Source organism: Neofelis nebulosa, chromosome 1 (assembly GCF_028018385.1).
Source record: "Neofelis nebulosa isolate mNeoNeb1 chromosome 1, mNeoNeb1.pri, whole genome shotgun sequence".
NCBI classification, from domain to species: domain Eukaryota; kingdom Metazoa; phylum Chordata; class Mammalia; order Carnivora; family Felidae; genus Neofelis; species Neofelis nebulosa.
The window spans coordinates 59,627,723-59,648,371 of record NC_080782.1 but is presented as its reverse complement, the minus strand read 5'-3'; the positions used below and the strand labels follow the sequence as shown (position 1 = coordinate 59,648,371).

Below are 20,649 nucleotides of genomic sequence, written 5' to 3'. Positions count from 1 at the left end.
AAGAGAACCAAAAAAGCTTTGAGATTGTTTCCTTTTACAAATAAGGAAGCTGAAACATAGAAAGCACCTTATCCAAGGTTAAAACTCAAGCAGCAAGGGCATCTGGGTGGCTCAGTCAGTTGAGCATCCAACACTTGATTTCAGCTCGGGTCATGATCTCATGGTTCATGAGATCAAGCCCGTGAGATTGAGCCCTGTGTCTGGTTCTATGCTGACAATGCAGATCCAGCCTGGGATTCTATCTCCCTCTCTCTCTCTGCCCCTCCCCCCACCCGTGCTAGTGCTCTCTTTCAAATAAACATTTAAAAACAAAAACAAAAACTGAAGCTGCAACACCAGCAGTGGTAACAGTGGGGAATGCATGCATCTCTGAAGGCAGTAAATGCATGTGTGCACATGTATGTGTGCATAAATGCATATGCATAGTGCTAGCCAACCAAGCAAATGACCCATGGAGCAGATCTGGTCCCAAAGACCACCGGCTACAACCAGTTATTTAAAATAACGTGACGGCAACTCTTTTTGTTAAGGCCCTTAAACTGGGACCCATCACCATCCCTATATCCCCGTAGAGGTTGTGGCTCTCAACTGGATCAGAGTAAGGTTAAAGCCAGCAGTGCCTGTGCCCAAGTCGGCTAAGCTTCCCTAAGGACTGTGGGGTTACACTCGCAACCTGACCCTGACAGGGCACAGGGGCCAAGGAGAAGGAACATAAAATCAGGTGTTTAAGCTCCATGGTGCGTGCCTTTCCAAACTCTGTCTGAAGCTCTGTGCCTTTACCTGTCCTGTTAGAATCATGAGATCTCCATGAGTATCACATGTACTAAGTATACCAAAAAGAAAAAAAAAATGTATAAGCCATTACCCAAAAGGTTTATTAATACTGTGATAATTCAAAGTGACTCTTCAAATGAAGGAAGTCACATGGACTACAGTCCTCAGGCAGACTTCTATGTCAGTCCTTATTGTGAAGGAGAATCTCAGCCACAGGCTAATGCCCAGCAGCCCTCTAGCCTAAATCAGGTATACACAGGTGGATTTGTTGGCACTAGTTGTGTTTTTAATAAGAATTAGTTGCCCACTTTTAAAAATCAGGATCGTTCACACAAACAAAAATCCAAATTTCTGGCATCTTTTGGAAAGTCAGAAGATCTGGCAAAACATGGCCTGCATTCCCAAATGGCTCCAGTGGAGTTGAAGTGAGGGACAGCCTCCCCCTTAAATAGGGCCTGTGCTTTCCTGGTCGCTGGGCTTGTGGCCTGTGCTGTCCCCACTGGACTTGCTTTCTACTTTAAGTCACCATCCTGGGCCCTGGGGACATTTGAGCTTGTGACCCCAGCTTGAAATAGAATTTCTACCTCAGGGGGAGGGAGAGGTTCATAAAAAGGTGGATAGGACCTCCCTGACCTGACAGTGTGCCAGAGTACTCTTTCATTATGACCCAGTATCCTCAGTTTCTAGAAAAATCCACATAGCTCTCTCCCCACTACATTTTCGTCTGGGACTGGGCTTTAAACAGGATTACAGATGCTTGCCTGTTGCCAGAGTTTATGCACTGCCTTACGAACCATGGGCTAGAAGAGGCCTGGGCTTGCCTTCTCAGATTCAGGCTTCCCAGGGGTAGCTAGACGAACCCCAGCCTACAGGGGCCTCAGTGTTTCTTGGAAAGATGAGAAGGTCTGAAAGGTACAGGCTCACTGGGGCTGTCCTGCCTCTGCCCCTCTGAACAGACCCCAAGTCTGCATAGTGTCCAAGGCTGGACCCTTTCAAGTGTAATATCCCATCCACATCAGAGTCAAAGCCATGATGTAGCCATATTCCTTCAGGTCCATTGGTGGAGACAAAAATGGAGAGAGGCCTCCTGAGTGGTCCTGGTTTTTCATCTTGGGGTTCCTGGGATCTGGGGTGTCTTCAGGAAGATCCTGCTCTGAGAGTAAGACAGAGTTCCTACAAAACCCTGATGTCCTTGTTTTGTGTATGGAGTGCTTGCCTCAAGCTGCCTATAGGTTTGAGCAGTGCTTTGATGAATGGAGAGACAACAGCAGCCTGGTCTTCTGGAAAATTCTATCCCCTCCTTTTGTGCTCTCCTTATGTTTTCCCTTCTCCCAGCCTGAGGAAATCCAATTCACAAACCTTACAGTAATGTGATGTTAATTTTGTTCATTTAAAGAAACAGATGTCAGGAAATGGGAGCCCTCCCCCTTCATGGCTGCTTTAACTCATCTTCATTGCCCGTCCTGTGTACTTTAATTCCCCAAGGAGCCTAACTCTCTGGAGCAAACTCCCGCTCCTCTGGCATTCAGATGAGTTATAGCTGCTGGGAGAGCCTTTATCTCTCCTCCCATGTCTAATTTGGGGGTAATTTGCAGTCTCCCCAGTGCATTACCTCCATTCCTGGGTTATCCTGGACCAGGACTACCAGGATTTATAAGAAAACAGGCTGAATTTAAGGAGAGCCAGTCAAGGGTACAGAGCAGAAATCCAGTTAGAGTCTCCCAGCTCTCTCAGACCTTGGGGGAAGGATGCTGAGGAGTATTGCTCCTGGTTTCCAGGCAGGGCAGAAAGTGGGAGGAGAGCAGGGCTATGACAGGAGCACCAAGGGAGCAGTCAGAGTACCAGCTGTTTCTTCCGCACCTGTGCACAGGTGTGAGTACTGCCATGCCTTGTGGGACCAGTCCCTGCCTGGAAAGAAGGCAAGGGGCTGGTGTCAAGCCTACGGGTGCCCAGTTCCATCACTTGCTCGGAGCCAGCTGATGAGGGAGGCTTCATCCCCTGGGGTTGCCATGGGTGAGCCCAGAGCTGCATGAGACCGGTGCAGGAGAGAAACACAAGTACCAGGAGCTCAGGGTGCTACTCCGGGACTTGGAGCCACATCCTCACCTGTCTGGGCCTCAGTTTTCCCAGCCATAAAATGCACCAGCTTGTTCATTTCCGGTGAGCCCTCGGTCCCAACCACATCAGTGTGCTTAGTGGGTTAGTAGGCTTCTTCTGCACCTACAGATATCACTGTTCACAAAACACTATTCCCTGTGCCAGGCATTTGCTCCAGAGACTGGATTCTTCCCCCAGTTTGTGTAAACACCATCACTTTCCACTCCATCCATCCTGCCCTGAATGCATTTCAGGCCTGACCATTTTGGGTGGTCCATGGAGACCCCCTGCCAGGAAGAGCCCGGAGGGACTCACAGCACCAGCGGCCCTGCAGGATCTCTCATGAGGCCTGGCATGTGGTGATCAGACATCTGAGGAAAAAACCATCTTTCAGAGCTCAGGGGCAGACTCAGAAGGGGCAGTCCCAAGACTTGATAGGACCAAGGTTGCTAGGACTGTAAGAAAATCCAATACCCCAAGCTCTGAATTCTGCAAAGCAGTAAGGATGGGTGTGAGTATCCATATCACCAAAGGAACATTCACTCGAGAAAGAGGCAGCTCCCTGGAGGGCTTTTTATGTACCAGAAAGCGGGGACCCAATCTCTTTTCTATCAGCGCGTGACTTTGGGCAAGTTACTTAATAAACTCTCTGAACTTCAGTTCCCTCATCCATAAAGTGAGACAATGATAATATACATTAATATTCCTCTGAGAGGCATTATTTTAAGGATTCGATGTGATTCCGTGGTCCTAACCCCTCACACGGAACCTAATACATAATCAATGCTGAAAAAGTAGTAACCAGAAGGTATCTATTTACATCGAGGACATTTACATCGAGGATCTCAACTGTAGAGCTGGAAGTTCTGCAGATGTCCCACCCCCACTGAGGGCACATTTTGTGTTTTTGTCCTGCCCCCCCACTTGAGAAGCACCGCTTGGCTAGAGCTTCTGTTGAAGGGAGAAAATCAGTTTTGGAAGCACCATTTTAAATCTGCTCATCCCCAGGGAAGAGGAACACCCTGAAAAGACTTTAAGTTCCGCACGGCCCATTTCATACAGCAACCCCACCTGTGTGGATTGGGGTCCCTGCTCCATGGCCGCAGGTGCTGAAGACCAAACCTCAGGAAGCCCCACCATCCAGTCCTTGTCCAGAGGTGCCTGAGAGTCCCCACTGGCTGCAGGGCTGACGATTCCCTTCCTGCACCCTGCCCCACTCTGTCCCCTCCTTCTAGAAACCTGAGCAACAATAAGATCAAGGAGGTGAGAGAGGGTGCCTTTGATGGAGCGACAAACGTGCAGGAGCTGATGCTGACCGGGAACCAGCTGGAAACGGTGCATGGGCGCATGTTCCGCGGCCTCAGCAGCCTCAAGACCTTGTGAGTGCCCAGGGCCTGGGCCAAGTCCCAGAAGGGGATGGGAGGGCAAGGGCATCAGAGGGGGATTACAAAGGCTGCCGGGCAGCTCCTGGGCCCAGGTCTGTCCTGACCTGTTGAGTGCCTTTCTTCCTAGAGCCAGAGAGGCGCTATACATTTCCCAACCCATGATGGGAAAGAACTTAGCACCCTCAACACACACACACTGAAAGATACTTGCCCTAAGCTGTACACATATATAGATTCGTACTGGAAACATGCTGATAGAGGCACATGCACGTTTACCCACATAAACACATACACACATATGCATAACAATGATACACACACAGTATGCACATAAGCACATACACAAATAAGCATGTACATACAGGCACACACACACACACTCAAGCTGATGTCCACAGCCACATCTTGACACCCAGTTTCACTGGACACAAAGCAAGCACAGGCAAGAATGTACGTACACATTTACATACATGTAGCCCCGGTGGGGACCCAGACCCTATCACAGAACAAACCTCAGCAACATGACTAGTCTGGGCTTGGAGTTGGCATCCCACCTACACACACACACACACACACACACACACACACACACACATTGTGGCTCTGTGGTGGGGAGGAGAAGATAATGCCTGTGCTCCCCTCATCTCCACCCCTCTTCTTGTAGGATGCTGAGGAGTAACCTGATCAACTGTGTCAGCAATGACACCTTTGCTGGCCTGAGTTCAGTGAGGCTGCTGTCCCTCTATGACAATCGGATCACCACCATCACCCCTGGAGCCTTCACCACACTTGTCTCCCTATCCACCATGTAAGTCCCCCTGTGCCCACTGCACACTGACTCTGGGCCCCTCTCCTGCAGACCTCTGCCCTGGCAGCTCCCTACTATCTTTGGCCAAGGTTATTTACCCATCTTTCAACTTAATAACCATTTGCTAGGCTCCCTCCATGTGCCAGGCACCGTCTAGGTGCTAAGGATTCACAGACATGGTCCCTCCTTCCTGGAGCTCACAGAATAGTAAATTGACACAGAAGGGAGGTCCACAGTGATATGAAAACCCACCACAGGCTTTGTCAAGGAACACTGGAGCTATGTTCTGGAAGGTGGGTAGGAGTTAACTTGTTCAAGAAAGTGGGAAGTGCTTCCATGGAAAGTGCTTTCCTTCCATGGAAAGAACGCGTGCAAAAGCCCTGTGGTAGGTTGCTACAGAGAAAATGTACAAGACTGAGAAAAGTCCAACATGGTCCAGAGCACAGAGTAAGAGAGGGTGAGATATGGGGCGCCTGGGTGGCTCAGTTGGTTAAGCATACAACTCGGTTTCAGCTCAGATCATGATCTCATGGCTCGTGAGTTTGAGCCTCGTGTCAGGCTCTGTGCTAGCAGCGTGGAGCCTGCCTGGGATTCTCTCTCTCTGCCCCTGCCCTGCTCTCTCTGGGAGACCAGGCTACAGACCTGCCATGGACTACTTTTATCTTCATCCAATGCATGTCAGGAAGCCACGGAAGGTTTTAAGCAGGCCAGTGACATGACCTGACAGGGATTTTTAAATGATGCCTCTGGCTGCTTAAATGTATACCAGAACCAGAATTAGACTCTAGCTCTCAGGACACCTAATGAGTACTCCTGCCCAGGAGCACTTTTACTATATTGGTAAAAGGGACTGTTTAGAATAATGATAAAGTGATGGGCTCTAGAGCCAAAGCTCCTGGGTTCAAATCCTGGCTTTACCTCCTATTAGCTACATGACCTTAGAAAAGTTACTTCACCTCTCAGTGTTTCAGTTGTTCCTTCGGTAAAATCTGTCTGGTAGGATTGTTATGAGGATCGAATCTGCTAATATTTATAAAACACACAGCAGGGGCCTGAACACGTTAGCCTTTATGGTTGTTCCTAGTACTTCTTTGTGGCTCCTTTAACCTCAGGTGCTGGTCCATTCACTCTTTCCTTCCCCAGTGACTCTGGAAGTCAGAAGAGAAACGCTTTTGCTGCATTTGTATTGCTGCCCATTGTTATGTTCCCATACACCTGCCTCACTGGGAATAAAAGCCAAATTGTAGGGGTCCTAAAAAGCCCACGCCATCCAGTCCCTCCAAAGCTCCCTCCAGGCCAGCCCCACCAGCCTCCCTACTGCCCCCACCCACCCACCGCACCCCAGACCCACTCCCGCTACCTGAAATGGCCTTCCCCTGGCCTCCCTCCCCACCATCCATTCTTTGCTTAAGTGTCCATCGCCTTGCCCCACTCTCCTCCTGTGCCATCACCCCCAGTTCCTCAGCCCTGCTCTCCTTAACCTTTTCCGTAGCACTGACCATTCCTAATATACTATTACAACTGACCTTTGTGTTGTTGGTTGTGCACTGTCTGCCTCCCATCAGCTGGAATGTAGGTTCCAGGACAGGGATGTGCAGCTCTTCTGTGCACTGCTATATCCTCAGTGTCTCTATCTGTGCCTGGCACTAAATAAATGCCCATTATATAACTGGCGAATAAACCAATGCATTGAATGAATGAGTGACAGCCAGACCGGGGACTGTGGGTTAGGAACTAGCACCAGCAGGTTGGTTTATTTTAGCCTTCTTTTTACTCCTCCTGTTTGCCTCCAAACTGGGAATCCAAAGACACAAAAGATGTCAAGAGAGGTAGAGTCACAAAGCATTAAGGAAACCAGCTTCGACATGAGAGGAAACTTGCCTGACTTCACGCAGCTGCTGAACATCAACGCCAGGATTCAAACCTGGGATGTCTGACTCCCAAGCTCTTAATTGTCCTGTCAGACCACAGCCACTCAGGGCTGTCTGGCCTCTTGTGTCACCTCCCTAAGCTTTATTTTCCTCATGTGTGAAATGAGAATAATGTTACCTCCTCCCCTGGGCTGCTGTGACAAATCTGCATGGGAGAACAGCTTTATGAATTGCTTAGCCCGGTTGCAGTCCTCTGGGCGACACTCACAGCCTGACAGCTGCCCTCCCCGATTCCTCCACCAATCCACTCACTGCATTCCATAGGTACCCGTAAAGAGGCCGTACTGGTGCCATACTGGATCCTGGAGACATCAGGCAGACAGACAGGGCTGACCCCCACCTGGGAGAGCTGAGAGTCTAAGGAGGGAGGCAAACATTGCCTGTGGGTTCTGTGCAGGCACCAGACAACTGGGGGAGAAGACTGGGACAGGCAGGACTCCTCATTTCCTTTTAGGGGAGGGGCCGTCTGAGCCAGGAATGAAGCCAGGCCAACACAGAGAGATTTATGCCAGGAGAGGGGGCAGCAGTGTGGAGGTGCTAAGTGTAAGAGAATCCTGCCGAGGGATTGAAGACAGCCAGCAGCCCGAGCCCAGGGAGGAAGGGAGGGCATGTCAGGAGACCGAGGTCACGTCTGTGTGTGGAGGTCCGGAACAAGGCCCTTGCAAAGACTGCATCTGGATCTTAGAAGAGAGTCTGCACTTCCCTTCCCCAGATCTCCTTCCTCCTTTATCAGAACCCAGAGCCGGCCTGCCTGGAGAGCTGGGCCCCAGGCTTACAGACCTTGATCCCAAGTCCCACTCCCATGGGGGTGGGGGTGGGGGTGCTGACCACTCAAAGAGAGCCCTTCTTTCCTCTCAGAAACCTCCTGTCCAACCCCTTCAACTGCAACTGCCACCTGGCCTGGCTGGGCAAGTGGCTGAGGAAGAGGCGGATCGTAAGCGGGAACCCCCGGTGCCAAAAGCCTTTCTTCCTCAAGGAGATACCCATCCAGGATGTGGCCATCCAGGACTTCACCTGTGAAGGTGAGAAGGCTGGGGGCGGGGTGGAGGAGGGGCAGGGACAGGGAAGGCAAGAAAGACACCAGAGAGGGGAGGTGCAGCAGGGGACTGAAGGTCAGGACCCCCTGAGATCTCACTTGCCCTCAGGCATGCATCTGTGGCTCTGAAGGCCTCTGCAGGTCTGCTGCTAGCCATATGGCTCCTTCTTACAAATTAAGAAAAGGAGCCTCTTTCTAAAGACATTTTACTTCTGTCAATCAGAAATGTGTTGTAATACACTGATTTTGTTAAAACAAGATGACTTATGACTATCTATGAGAACGCTGTTGTACTCAATATCCTAATCTATCATGTCAGTGAGATTAGTGCCCCTTCATTGATGAGGCACCCTTGGGCAGTATGTAACCTACACAGCTGTGCCTGGGAGCCCAGGCTCTCAGTTTTCCTGTCTGCATCTTGATGAGGCTCCGAGTATCAGACTTCAACATGGGCTCCTGGAAATTTTCTGTCACTGGCTAGGGAGTTATGAATACCTGGAGATCCAAGGCTTTGAGTGTCAGGATTCCAAAGGGCATATTTGCATAAATTCAAGCCAGTACTTGGGTCAACTATAGGTTATCTGGAGACAAATTAACAGGTTTGTAGATTAACTGAGGTTAAGGTATAATGGGGGCTGGGGACACATTTACCACTCCAGAGGGATTATGGCAGTGGAAGGAGTGAGAAAGGGAGGAGAAAGAGGAAGGAAGGAGACCAGGCTCTCCCCCTCCCCCAGACCTCTCCTTCAGTAAGGTTGAATTATTCCTGATTCAGTTAACCATGACCTCTTTCCTGCCTAATACTCTGGTTGGTCAAGTTTTGGTTTGGTTTGTTTGTTGGGGGGTTTTTTTGAGCCTTAATTTTATGTTGAATGTGGTAGAAGACAGGTGACCCTATTCCCCGACCCAAGCACACATTCTTTTCCCTTTAACCCTGGGTGAGACCAGCAGGCTCCTTGTTCCTGGTTCTGGCTCAAAATGGAGGGCTTCCCTTCCCTGAAGATGGCGTGGTGCCTGGTGCCCGGCCTTGCTCACCTGCCTCTGCAGAGAGGTTTGTCTCCCACCCTGCTCACTCTGGGGCTCTCCACAGGCAATGATGAGAGTAGCTGCCAGCTGGGCCCACTCTGCCCGGAGCAGTGCACCTGCGTGGAGACAGTGGTGCGGTGCAGCGACAGGGGGCTACACACCCTACCCAGAGGCATCCCCAAGGACGTGACTGAACTGTGAGTACTGCCACCCCCCGCTGAACACCCTTAGATCCCCCCACCAGCAGCTCTGTCCCCAGTGTCTCAAGCAAGACTGCCTGGGATGCCCCTCTTTGAGGGGGTCCCAGCAAGATGGCAGCAGGGCCTCGGCCAAGGGTGGGTCGGGCAGCAGCGTGGACTTGGGAACAGGAGTAACTCCTCCCCAGTGCCTCTGCCTGGCAGGTGACCAGAACCTAGCCCTCCAGAATGCAAGCGGGAGGGTTCCTGTCTCGTCTTCTAGATCACCCCAGGCCCCCTGCTCTGACTCCACCTTCTAGATTCCCCAGCAGTCTCTCAGTCTGACACCAGAAATGGCACAGGATCATCGTAAAAACACTGCCCAGCTGGCACTATGGCTTACTGAGCTCTTCCACCAATACGATCCTTTTCCACCTTAAAGCTACTCATGTTACAGACGTCATCTTAGTTCTGTATCCTGTTCATGCTCCAGCCAGGAGCCATCTGACTGACTCCAGAGCCCAAGCTCCTGACACTAATTCCTCAGGGTTGTTCCTGCCCCAGAAGCTCCCACTTAAATAAAAAAGACAGATCATTCCCTTCCTGAAGGGCTCTTCCTATGGTGCAGAAAACTGCATTTCTGCCCCCCGGAAAGCTCAGCCAGTCCCTGGGCAGGGAGGCCTCTCTCGAGCGTGCAGAAGCAACCCGACCACAGCAGGTGAGCACAGCCAGCACAAGCCACACTCACTGTTGCGTGCGTTCATTCATTCACTCAGCGTGTGTTTATTGAGTGCCTGGTGTGTCGGGTGCTCTGCTCACACCGGGGAGCCAATGGTGAGCAAAACAGGTGTGACCCCCACCCATGTGGGGCCCATGGTTCACTGGGGAAGGTGGACATTTGTTCCATCATCTCAGCAGCACATGTGAGATGACAACCTTGAAAAGTGCTCCAAGAGAGGAACAAGGTAGTGACGCCCAAAACTAGAGAGGCGTCACTTGGGTGTGGAGATCAGAGAAAGCTTCTCTGGGGAGATTAAGCTGGAGCTGAAACCTACAGGGTGAGGAGAAGGTAATGAGCAGGGGAGGGGGTGCCCCACACGCCCCACGGCAGTTGCTGCAGGTTGGGGCAAGCAGAGCTGGGTGACATGTGACGGGACCCAGGCTGCCTGAGTGAGAAGACACACTCACACGCCATCACCCACTCACATCTCAGGCTCGTACTCTCTCCCTGGATCCCAGACACCAGCAGGGAGTGTGTGTCTGGCACTGCCCGTGCTTGCTGGGGAGGAAGCTGAGTAGGGCGCTGTCTGTGAAGAGCGGGTCGGTTCCTGGGTGTGAGTTGTGGCTCCCCCATCTCCTGACACCCAGGGAGGTTGCAACCAGGCCTGCTGATCCCAGGGAAGGAAGGAAGTCTTGGCGGTCACTAAGAAGTCCACAACAGCCCCACGTTTGGGCCCTGGCCGTGCTGCTGGAGGTCTGCATGAGCAACGCCACTCAGTGCAGTGAGCTCCGAGCCCTTCCCTCAGCCAGCAGTGCCGATGGGTGGGGGCTGCCGAAAATGACCCAGGTCCTCGCCTCCTTCTTGGGTCAGTTGAATGCCAAGTGAGACGTGCTAAAGAGAAGGAAATGCCATGAAAACAGGCCCACAGAGGCTTTTCCCCAGAGTTCATGACACAGAGATTGAAATAACAAAGATAATTGGCTGTAATTATAAGTAAACTTCAGAGCTTGGGGAAACCTGATTTCCTGCTTTGGAAATGATGGTGCTTCCCTTGGCCACACTGGTTTCCAAAGCGCACCAAGGACGGCAGCCCTCACCTCTGAGCCCAGACGGCCTCCCCAGAGGGAGGGGAGGGGAGGGAGGGGAGGAGGAGTGTCCAGGGAGGGGAAGGCAGGAAAATTGATGCCAGAGAAAGTGAAAGCTGCCAGGCCCAGAAAACAGTGGCTTGGAGGCCTCTGCTTTCAAGGACTAGATGCAGTGTTTGGATCCAGTGCTGGCTTTCCAGCTCCCTCAGGCATCATCCGTGGTCTCAGGCAGAGCTGCCAACTTACAAAACAAAATTAAGGTTAATTCATTGAGAAGAAAAAAACAAAAACAAAAAAAGCTTCGTAGCATTTCTCCAAAGGGCAGGATGTGGGAGTTCAGTGTAGGCACTAGTGAGCAAGGCAATGAGAACCAGAGGGAAGTCAGTTCTCCTGCCAGCTGTCTGCAACCCCCTGGCCCTTCTCTCTCCTTGGGAGGAGGGCCGCCCGAGACCTGTAGCTCTCCCCTTTGCTCATTCAAGCTGTCTCCGAGCTAGGCCCTCACTCAGTACCCCTGACTCACCTCACTGGTGAGAACTAAGTCACCCCCCAAGCCTCACCCCTGGTAAGCAGCCGAGTCACGATCAGAAGGCACTTTGCTCTGACCCCAACCCCCTTCTCTAGCCCCCTACCCCAGAAGCTCTTCATCTTTGGGGTCTCAGGACCCCTTTATGTTTTTCAAAAGCAGTGAGGACTCTCATTGAACCTTTGTTCACGTGCTTAAATCTGTTGATAGCACATTGGAAACTACTACTGAGAAATATTTTTAAACATGTGTTTATTAATCCATTTAGAAATAAAAATTTACACATTATATGTTTGTATTTAAAAAAAAAGCATACTTCTATGAAAACCAAACCAAAAGACATTTAACTGAGAAGAGTGACATTTTTAGAAATGTAGTTGAAGGCAACTGGATGTTCATTTCCTACTTCAGCACTCACTCTGTTGTGACAGGGTTTTGGGTCAAGTACGAGAAGAAAATCCAGCTTCACATAGACACATACTTGAAAAAGGGAGAATTTTAATAGCCATTCCAAATAATTGTGGAGATTCTTCTTTGACAATATGCCAAAACTGCATGGTGTTACAGGCTAGTTGCTGTGTGGAACCTAAAAGTTTATCAATGAACTTTTTATACTCTGTTACAACCCATGGGTCTATCTTGTGCTTTGAATGGAGCTTTCCCTGCCCCCGTGCATGATCTTGTAACACTGTGCCCTGGTCCTTTAGTAAATACTGGTTCACAGAGTTACACAGATCTTCGGATGCTGACACATTGCATTATACCGTATCAAAAATGTCGGATCCAAAATGTCATAGCCATTAACATGCATCACCAGAAATCTCAGCAGAAAAGTCTTTCAGTAAAGGGATGCTGCTCAATGTAGCCGTTATGGGTTTTCTAAAATTTTAATTTTCACTTGGAAGCAAGCTTGAATTTTTATCATTGCCAGTAAGTACTAGTTCGTTGTTTTCCTTGAAGTGACAGATTCTCTCTGTTCACTTTTGAGAAATTACTTACTAAATACCTATCCCTGAAAAACCTGTTTGCTAGTCATTCTTTTAAGTAACAATGGTGTTTTATGGGGGGGAAAAAAGGCTAATTCAGCTTGTAAGTCAGTGACACCAGACCTTTTTCTTAAGACAACCAAAGCAGAAAAGCTTTGTGCATGCCTCCCATTTTGCCACACAGAACATTAAAAAAAAGATGTATGCTCAAGCATTGATATTTAATGCAATTAATAGTTTTTTTACTGCTTCATGGAGGGCATTCTTCAGTGAAACTGGCTTTTTTTTCCCCTTACCGTCATGTGCTTGAGGGGGAAGAACATAATGACCACTGATATCATATGGTGCCATGGCCTTGATTCCTACTGAGGTGCCAGCAATTTTACTCACACAGTGAAAATGGAAAAAAATGTTTTAATCTTATCACAAAAGTAGTTCCAGCCTCAGAGAGCCCTGAAAAAGTCTAAAGGACCCCCAGTGGCCAGTAGACAACACTTTAAGAACCACTCGGGCAATTTACACACTAGCAGGCAAACAATACAGAGACATCTGCTAAGTTCCTGATTCAAAACCAAGCCTACAAGGGCATCTGGGTGGCTTAATCGGTTGAGCATCCAACTCTTGATTTCAACTCAGGTCATGATCCCAGGGTCCTGGGATTGAGCCCCATGTCAGGCTCCATTTTGAGAATGGAGGAAATTTTGAAACTGATTTTGGTCTGAGGGCCGTGAGCATGGATTTGTTGTCCCACCACTGATATCCCAAGGACAGGAGAGGGAAGGATGACATGTGTCCCCCAGGCACCGCTGTTGGAAGAAGGGATTTCTGCTGGGATGCAGAGTCTGAGGACATCAGGCTGGCAGTGTGTGCATGCACATGCACACACACACACACACACACACACACACAGCACTGATAGGAGACTTGAAAGGGTTTGGGGCTTGACCAGCAGAGCGCAGGCTGAGACACAGCTCTGTGAGATTGAGTGTGGCAGGAGGTGATGATAAGAATGCATTGCTTGATGAAGACGGTGGGACCTGGCCCTGCACTGGTTAGTTCCAGACCATCAGGATGGGGTTTTGGGGTACAGCAGGCAGCTCAGATGAAGCTTTCTCCTCATCTCAAGTCTAGGGCGATGGAGGTGCATGCCAGAGAAGGGGCAGAGCAATGCAGGAGGTGACAAGCACAAAGGAGTGGCATGGAGAGTATGTGCTCTGGGATAGGGAAGAATCTAGGAAGTTCTGCCCATGCTGGCCTTTAGGAAAGCAAGGGAAGGTGTCCTGTGTGAGTGCAGTCCACCACAGCCAGCACTCCTAGAGCATTTACTGGGTGCCAGGTGCTATGCTAGATTTTTCTCCTATGTGATCTCATTTAGTCCTCCTAGCAATCCTGTAAAGTAGGCATTGATAATCCCATTTTGCACATGAAGTAACCGAGGCTTGGGAAGGTTGAATGATTTCTTAAGATCACACTGCCAAGGAGCAGCAGAGCATTAGGCTCGAGCCCAGGGCTGTCTGACCCCAAGGCCCATCCTTTAGCAACTCAACTACTTTCTTCCTTTGGCAGAGGCCTGGGTCCCTGTGTGCTCTGGCCGGTGGCCTGGCTCGTCGGTGATTTGCAGTAGACAGTCATGGTCTCTTTGGAACCTGCCATCTGCCCGTAAGCAGGGAGAAGGCAAAAACGGCACCCCTGCCATGATGCCGTAGGTACCTGTCAATGGTTCTGGCTAGGTGGGTCCTGACAGCTGGATCTTCTCTAGCAATGCCAGCTGCTGCTTTCTTTGCACACTTGCCACCCCCCACCCCCACTCACCAGGCAGGCTCCCAAGAGCACTTTCTAGAGAAACTGCCCGGCACTGACTGTATTCTTGCCTTTCTTTGGCCCGGGGAGAGGGACAGAAATTGCCTGCAGCCAGCTGGAGGGCAGCTGGCTCTGGGCACATCAGCACTTAGGAGTCCTGGCACAAGCCTTGGCCCAGAGAAGACCTCAGCAGATGGCTTCAGTAGAGGACACTTCTAGGCTATCAGGCAGTCATGGCCATCTGTGGGAGGGACGAGGGGAGGCTGGAGAACAGACCACAAGCTGAGGGAGCCCTCTTCATTCAGTCAGGTGTTCGCTGAGTTTATTGTGCCAGATAATGTCATAGGAGCTGGGAGCACAGCAGCTAATGTGACAGATAAGCCCCCCTGATGTCAGAAACTTACAATAGGGGAGAAAGACAATAAGAAAGCTAATCAGTAAATTAGGCATTTCAGATAGAATAGTGTTTCCCAGGGGAAGCGGGTGGGGGTGGGACATGGAAAACAGTAAAAAGAAAGAAAATGTTCTGTGAAGACCCGAAGGTGGAAAGATCCTAAAGTCGGGAAACCACGCAGACTGTGAGATGGAGCAAACAGAATGGAAAAGAGACTGGTGTTCACTGAAAAGTCAAGGAGGGATGTGCAGTTTTTGTCGGGCCGTGGTGAGGGCTGACTCCTCATCCCCGGAGAAATACAGACGCCAAGGAAGAATTGTAAGCAGGAAAGTGATGTGGTCCAATTCGCATTTTAGAAATATTACTCTGGGAGAAGAATAGAGAATAGACAGCAAGGGAATCATCTGTTTTCTAATATTCATATGTATTATTGGATGGAGGGGTGTGTGTGTGTGTGTGTGTGTGTGTGTGTGTGTGTGTGTGCGCGCGCGCGCGTGCGTGAATTCAAAGCACGTTAAACACTACTGTGCCAAGCAGTGCTTCAAGGGCTTTCCGCTGAGACTCATTGAATCCTCAAAATCACTTCAAGGTGGTGATGATGATGAGCCTCCTTTTGCAGGTGAAATGCATGCTCAGAGAGGTTAAGTGACTTGCCCAAGGTCACACAGCTATTAGTGGAGCTAGGATACAAGCCTGGGCGGCTGCCTGACTCCAGAGCTACAACCATCATTCCAGGCCCCTGGTGGAAACCCTGGCCATGGTGGGGGCTCCTGGAAGGTGGCTGCCAGTCTCCTTCACCATTCAGCAGGTTTGAAAGTCCCTGGGGCACTTAACAGCACCACAAAGCTGCTAACAGAGATGGGGAGCTCTGTGTGGATTTTCGTGTGAGGCAGACACTTCCTCATGTGCTCGTGCTGGGGCTGAAACAGAGCATTTAAATGCAGATCAACACAAAGGTTGACCTGCTAGAGATGCTCTGATAGTTCTGAGGCTGGAGGGCAAGAGTGCAGTTTTCTGAAAGGGTCCCTCTGGGGCCTGGGCTGCAGGCTACAGGCAGCTTTGGAGTTCAGAGTCTTCATGAAGGGCTTTGCACAAAGAAAGGTTTCCCACACAGCCACATCTGTATTTGTGAAGTGAAGCCTTTCATTCCACGTCTTCTGGGCTGCAACACCAGGTTGCCAGGGACATTGTGCACTTAAAGCGGCTGCCACACGGGTCCCATTCAGCCCTGCAGTGGCACACACAGCTCCACCTGGGGACTTCTGGGGTTTGCAGCATACAGATGGTGTTTCCTGAATATCTACTGCTATCAGCCTGTGCACTGGGCTGCTGTAGTGAGCAAAGCAGACACAGTCCTGCCCCACTAATCACAGAACCACACTTGGGTGTCACATGGGGGTGGAATGCTGTGAAGAAAACACGCTGAAAGCTTGGATTGAGCAGCCTGTCACGTCCCCAGGGGGTGTGGGAGATGGTGTCGGAGGCGGTGCTCGAGCTGAGTTCTGAGCCACCGTAGGAGTGAACTAGGCAAGGAGGAAGGGGAGGGACATATGTGTGCTGAGACCGGCTGCCCAAAAGGAGCATGAGGCATTCAGGGAGGGCTGAGGCCAAGCAAGAGAGAGTTTGCTGTGGGGGTGAATAGGAGAGGGAGATAGGGACGGGGATGGTTAATTTCATGGGTCAACCCACCTGGGCTGTGGTCCCAGGTTTTTGGGCAAACACTACCTACATGTTGCCCTGAAGGTATTTTATAGATGCAGTTAAGTAAAGGAGATTACCCAGGATAATGTGGAGGTAGGCCTCATATAATCAATCGAAGGCCTTAAGAACGAAAAACTGGAGTTTTCTGTAGAAGGGGGAATTCTGCCTCAAGACTGTAACGCAGAAATCCTACTTGAGTTTCCAGCCTGCTGGCTCTTCCTTAAAATAAATTCTCTCTCCCTCTGTATATATATTTATATGTGGGTCATGTGTGTGTGTGTGTGTGTGTGTGTGTGTGTGTGTGTGTGTGTCCAATTGGTCTGTTTCTCTAGAGAACACTGACTGATCCAGGGCAGACCACAGACAGCTTGGCAGGATTTGGGCAGGATTTGGGTAGTCCTTCGCTGGCAAGCAGTAGAAGCCAGGAACGATTTTAAGCAGGGAGCAAGGTTGATCCAGTCAGCATTTGCAGAACATCAGTCAAGCCAGGTTGGAATCTGGGGAACTGGCACAGCAGTCCCAGAGGCTCCAGAAGCATCTGTGACATACTGCTCATCCTCCAAGGCCCCCTGAACCTCCCCATCTCAGATGAGGACACTGTTCGAATCCCTGAATTCCAGTGGTCTTTCTATGCCTTCATTCAATTGTTGAGCAAATACACGCATCTATAGAGCATGGCCTGCCTTACGGGTGGACGTGGGCCAGACCCAGGGCATTCTTTGAAACCACTGCAGGTTTTTGTTTAATCCAGGGTCCTATGAACAGCCCTTCTCTGCATTCATTCATTAATTCATTCATTCAAATATTTGAGGTCCTGGGGCACCTGGGTGACTCAGTTAAGCACCAGACTTTGGCTCAGGTCATGATCTCACAGTTTGTGGTTTGAGCCCCGTGTCGGGTTGTGTGCTGACAACTCACAGCCTAGAGCCTGCTTCCATTTCTGTGTCTCCCTGTCTCTGCCCCTCCTCCACTTGCGCACAAGCTCTCTCTCTCTAAAAAATAAAACATTAAAAAAAATTTTTAATATCTGAGGTCCTACTATTCACTAAGCTCTACGGTATGGTCTGGTGATGCAACAGGAAACAAACCTAGCCCGAATCCCTGCTCATCACGTGGTAGAACATATCCTGTCAGGACAGAGATGGCCAAACGTCAAAATAAAGAGCTCCAGGTGGAGAGAGGAAATAGCATGTGTTTGACTTCTTGGGCTGCTCAGCCCTGCCTCCTGGACTCACTACTCCCCTCTCTGAGCCTCAGTGTTCTTGTCGACAAAAATCACAAAACACCCAGCAAAATATGGCCCCCTGTATAGAGAATTAGATGAGGTAACAGACCAGAGTCTATCTCATCGCACTGAAGTATGCACCTGTTGTTTCTGTTTCATTATTTTCCTTGTCACCATGTTGTCTGTGAGGTTAGGTAACATGCTTCAGATATGCTTGTCACAGGACCTTCTGTAAATATCCCAGCAGGGAGACTTGGGGTTTTGGTGTCTTATTCTGGGTTTCATCTTAGATGCCTCAAGTTTGCTAAGTAGTCATAGCAAACAAACAAGAATGAAAGAATAAGCAGCATGGGAGAGGGTGAGCCATCACTGCCAGCCTGAGGCCAGACCCCTTCAAGTGGCTCCCTCGTGGTTAATTAGCCTCCCTCCAGCAGAGATGCTCCCTGGACCAGTGCCTCCCCACTGGGCCTGTTCACTCATCCAGCTCCTGCCTCCCTCCCTCCCTCCCTCCCTCCCTCCATGCCACACTATCCACCAAACACTTCCTGCAGGCAGTGGCCCAGCATGGCTTGCCCCTCCCCCCGCCCCACTCCATCAGCCTGCACACATGCCAGAATCCTGCCATCTCCACAGAACCTCGCTGCCCAGCAGAGAAAGCTGGAAGGTCTCCTTCACAGGCCTGCCCCTGGCCACCACTGTTGAAGCACTGGGCCAGTGTCCAAACGGAATGTGAATGTCCTACATCCTGTCCCTCAGGGCACAGCAGAAGGGTGAGTGCAGGGTAAGCTCTCTGCAATACCAGCACCCTGCACCTGTCTGAAGTCACTCGTTGCACTTGGAATGAGCCCACCTCCAAGGCTTCAGTGTGATCCGCCCATCTCCCTTTGCCCCCCAGACTGACCTCCCTGGCCTTCTTTCCCTGCCTCAACAGCCCCAGAGCTCAGGGCCCTCCACAGGCCTCTTGCCAGACGGCACCCCCCTTCCCCTGCTCCTGTCATCCTGAACATCCCCCTCAGCTACATCTTTCTGCACTAAGTTCCTGGGCATTCCGTATCCTAGCACCTTGCTCCTTTCCTTCAAAGTGCACATCACAGTTCGTCATTTATGTGGCTTTCTGTGTGTGTCCTCTCCTTCTGACCCCCCGCCTCTTTCCCTCTCCCTCCCCCTCCACATTAGATTTTTAAATGCCCGAAAGTAGGCATCACTCCTGTCTTCTTCACCAGTATATACACTACCTGGCACACTGCAGTTGCCCAATAAATATTTCTGCCTGAATAACTGAATGCATCAGTGAATACGTTTCAGCTCCTCTGCCCGAGGGCATGATCTAAGTGTATGTGGCTGAATTTTAGGCCAGATGATCAAACTCCCCGAAGGCAAAAATGCGGTCTGGTTCATCTTTGTATCTACCCTCTGCCCTACCCCCCCCCCCCCAATCTAGCATAGTTCTTGGCACATAATGAGTATACAGCAAGGGATTAAGGACCAAAAGGACATTAATCCAACATTCCACGGGAACCTAAGACCATATGCAGGCCTGCCCGGTATTCAGAGCCCTGAGGATTCCCAGGGACCAGCCCTGGAAATAAAGTTGCTTGGCCTTAATTTACAGTAATAACCATTCCAACTTACCCTCAAAGCTAAGCCTGGTTTGGTCATTGACAAACTGACTCATATCCTGTTTTAACCCATTTCATCCCATTCAGTCATTTGGCGGTGGGTCTACTGGATGCCAGGCAATGTGCTAGCACCTCATTATTCAAAATGCAGCCTGCAGACTGGCAGTTCCCACCATCACCCAGGAGCCTGTTAGAAATACAGACTCTCCGAACTGACACAGACCTACCAGATTAGGATCTGCTTTTTAGCCAGATCCCAGGTGATGTGTACATATGTTAACGTTTAAGAAGCACTGGGCTAGAGATAGAGACTGAGAGTCTGCTGTCTTGGAGTTTAAGGCAAACCCTGCACCGGTGGACATCACCGCTGGGTGTTGACCACTCCAAGAGGAAGCTATGGGAGGCTTATGTCAAGAAAGTTTCACCCAGGAGACCAGAGGCAGTGTTGTAAGCCATCTTAAAAGTTTTGTAATGTTGACCCAAAAGCAATAAGCCCAGGTGAAGGGGTTTCCAGCAAGGATGGAAGTAAATAAATTGGCCCATGTCACCCCCTAAAGGTAGTGATAACTTTTGTAATTCATGATTAAAACGAGACTTCCTTCTCTTGTTCTCAAGCTCACTCAAGTGTCCAAAGAGGTGGCCTCTTCCTAGGTGAGCAGGTCAGTGCAGGACCCTGAAGTCCAGACAGGTCTAGGTTCAGCCTTTGCCTGTCCAGGAGGAGTCTCCATCTGTTGGTACGTCCCCAGTCTGAACCCCTGTACCCTCTCACAGGCAGTCATCCCACTGGGAACCTTAGCACAGTGCTCCAGGAACATACCCCCTTCCCTCAGCTTTCAGAGGCACACTAGAGAACAAAACAACGAATTAGAGTTCTTAGCATGAATCATGGCTCAGGAATCCCATGCCCTACAGTAGCTAAGTAGAGGCCATATGGAACTGTGGTAAGATTATAGTCAGAGGGACCTGGGTTTGAGTCCTAGCTCAGCCACTCACTCACTGTGTGACCTTGGGCAAGTGTTTTAACATCTCTGAAATTCTGTTTCCTCAATTGTGAATCTAAGAGAATTGTGAGGGCTGGATACAGAGTGAGTGCTTTATTTATTTAACAAATATTTATTTGACATCTACTGTGTGCCAGCTCTGTACGTACTCTTGGGGGATCCAGCACTGGGCAATTTTAGACAACAGCCCTGCCATCAATGGAGTTTAGCAGTCCATTGGGAGAAAATGTCATTAGTTGAATAATCACGCATATAAATATAAATGACAAACGTATTATGTGTTTTGATGTAGGGGAGAAAAGAAGCTGAGAGAGTAAAACAGAGGCCCAACCTAGCCCGGGGGAGGTGACTCTGAGAAATG

The 20,649-nt window shown here is 50.1% G+C and overlaps 1 protein-coding gene across 2 annotated transcripts in view; it reads left to right on the top strand.

The window, feature by feature from the left end:
- The window catches only part of SLIT3 (slit guidance ligand 3), a 599,210-nt gene that overhangs the window by 524,021 nt on the left and 54,540 nt on the right, over nucleotides 1-20,649 (top strand). For both annotated transcript variants that reach the window (XM_058722970.1, XM_058722980.1), the window contains exons 17-20: nucleotides 4,107-4,250; nucleotides 4,921-5,064; nucleotides 7,854-8,017; nucleotides 9,122-9,254. In XM_058722970.1, the coding sequence (XP_058578953.1) occupies nucleotides 4,107-4,250; nucleotides 4,921-5,064; nucleotides 7,854-8,017; nucleotides 9,122-9,254 (585 nt within the window). The remainder of the gene's footprint in view (nucleotides 1-4,106; nucleotides 4,251-4,920; nucleotides 5,065-7,853; nucleotides 8,018-9,121; nucleotides 9,255-20,649) is intronic.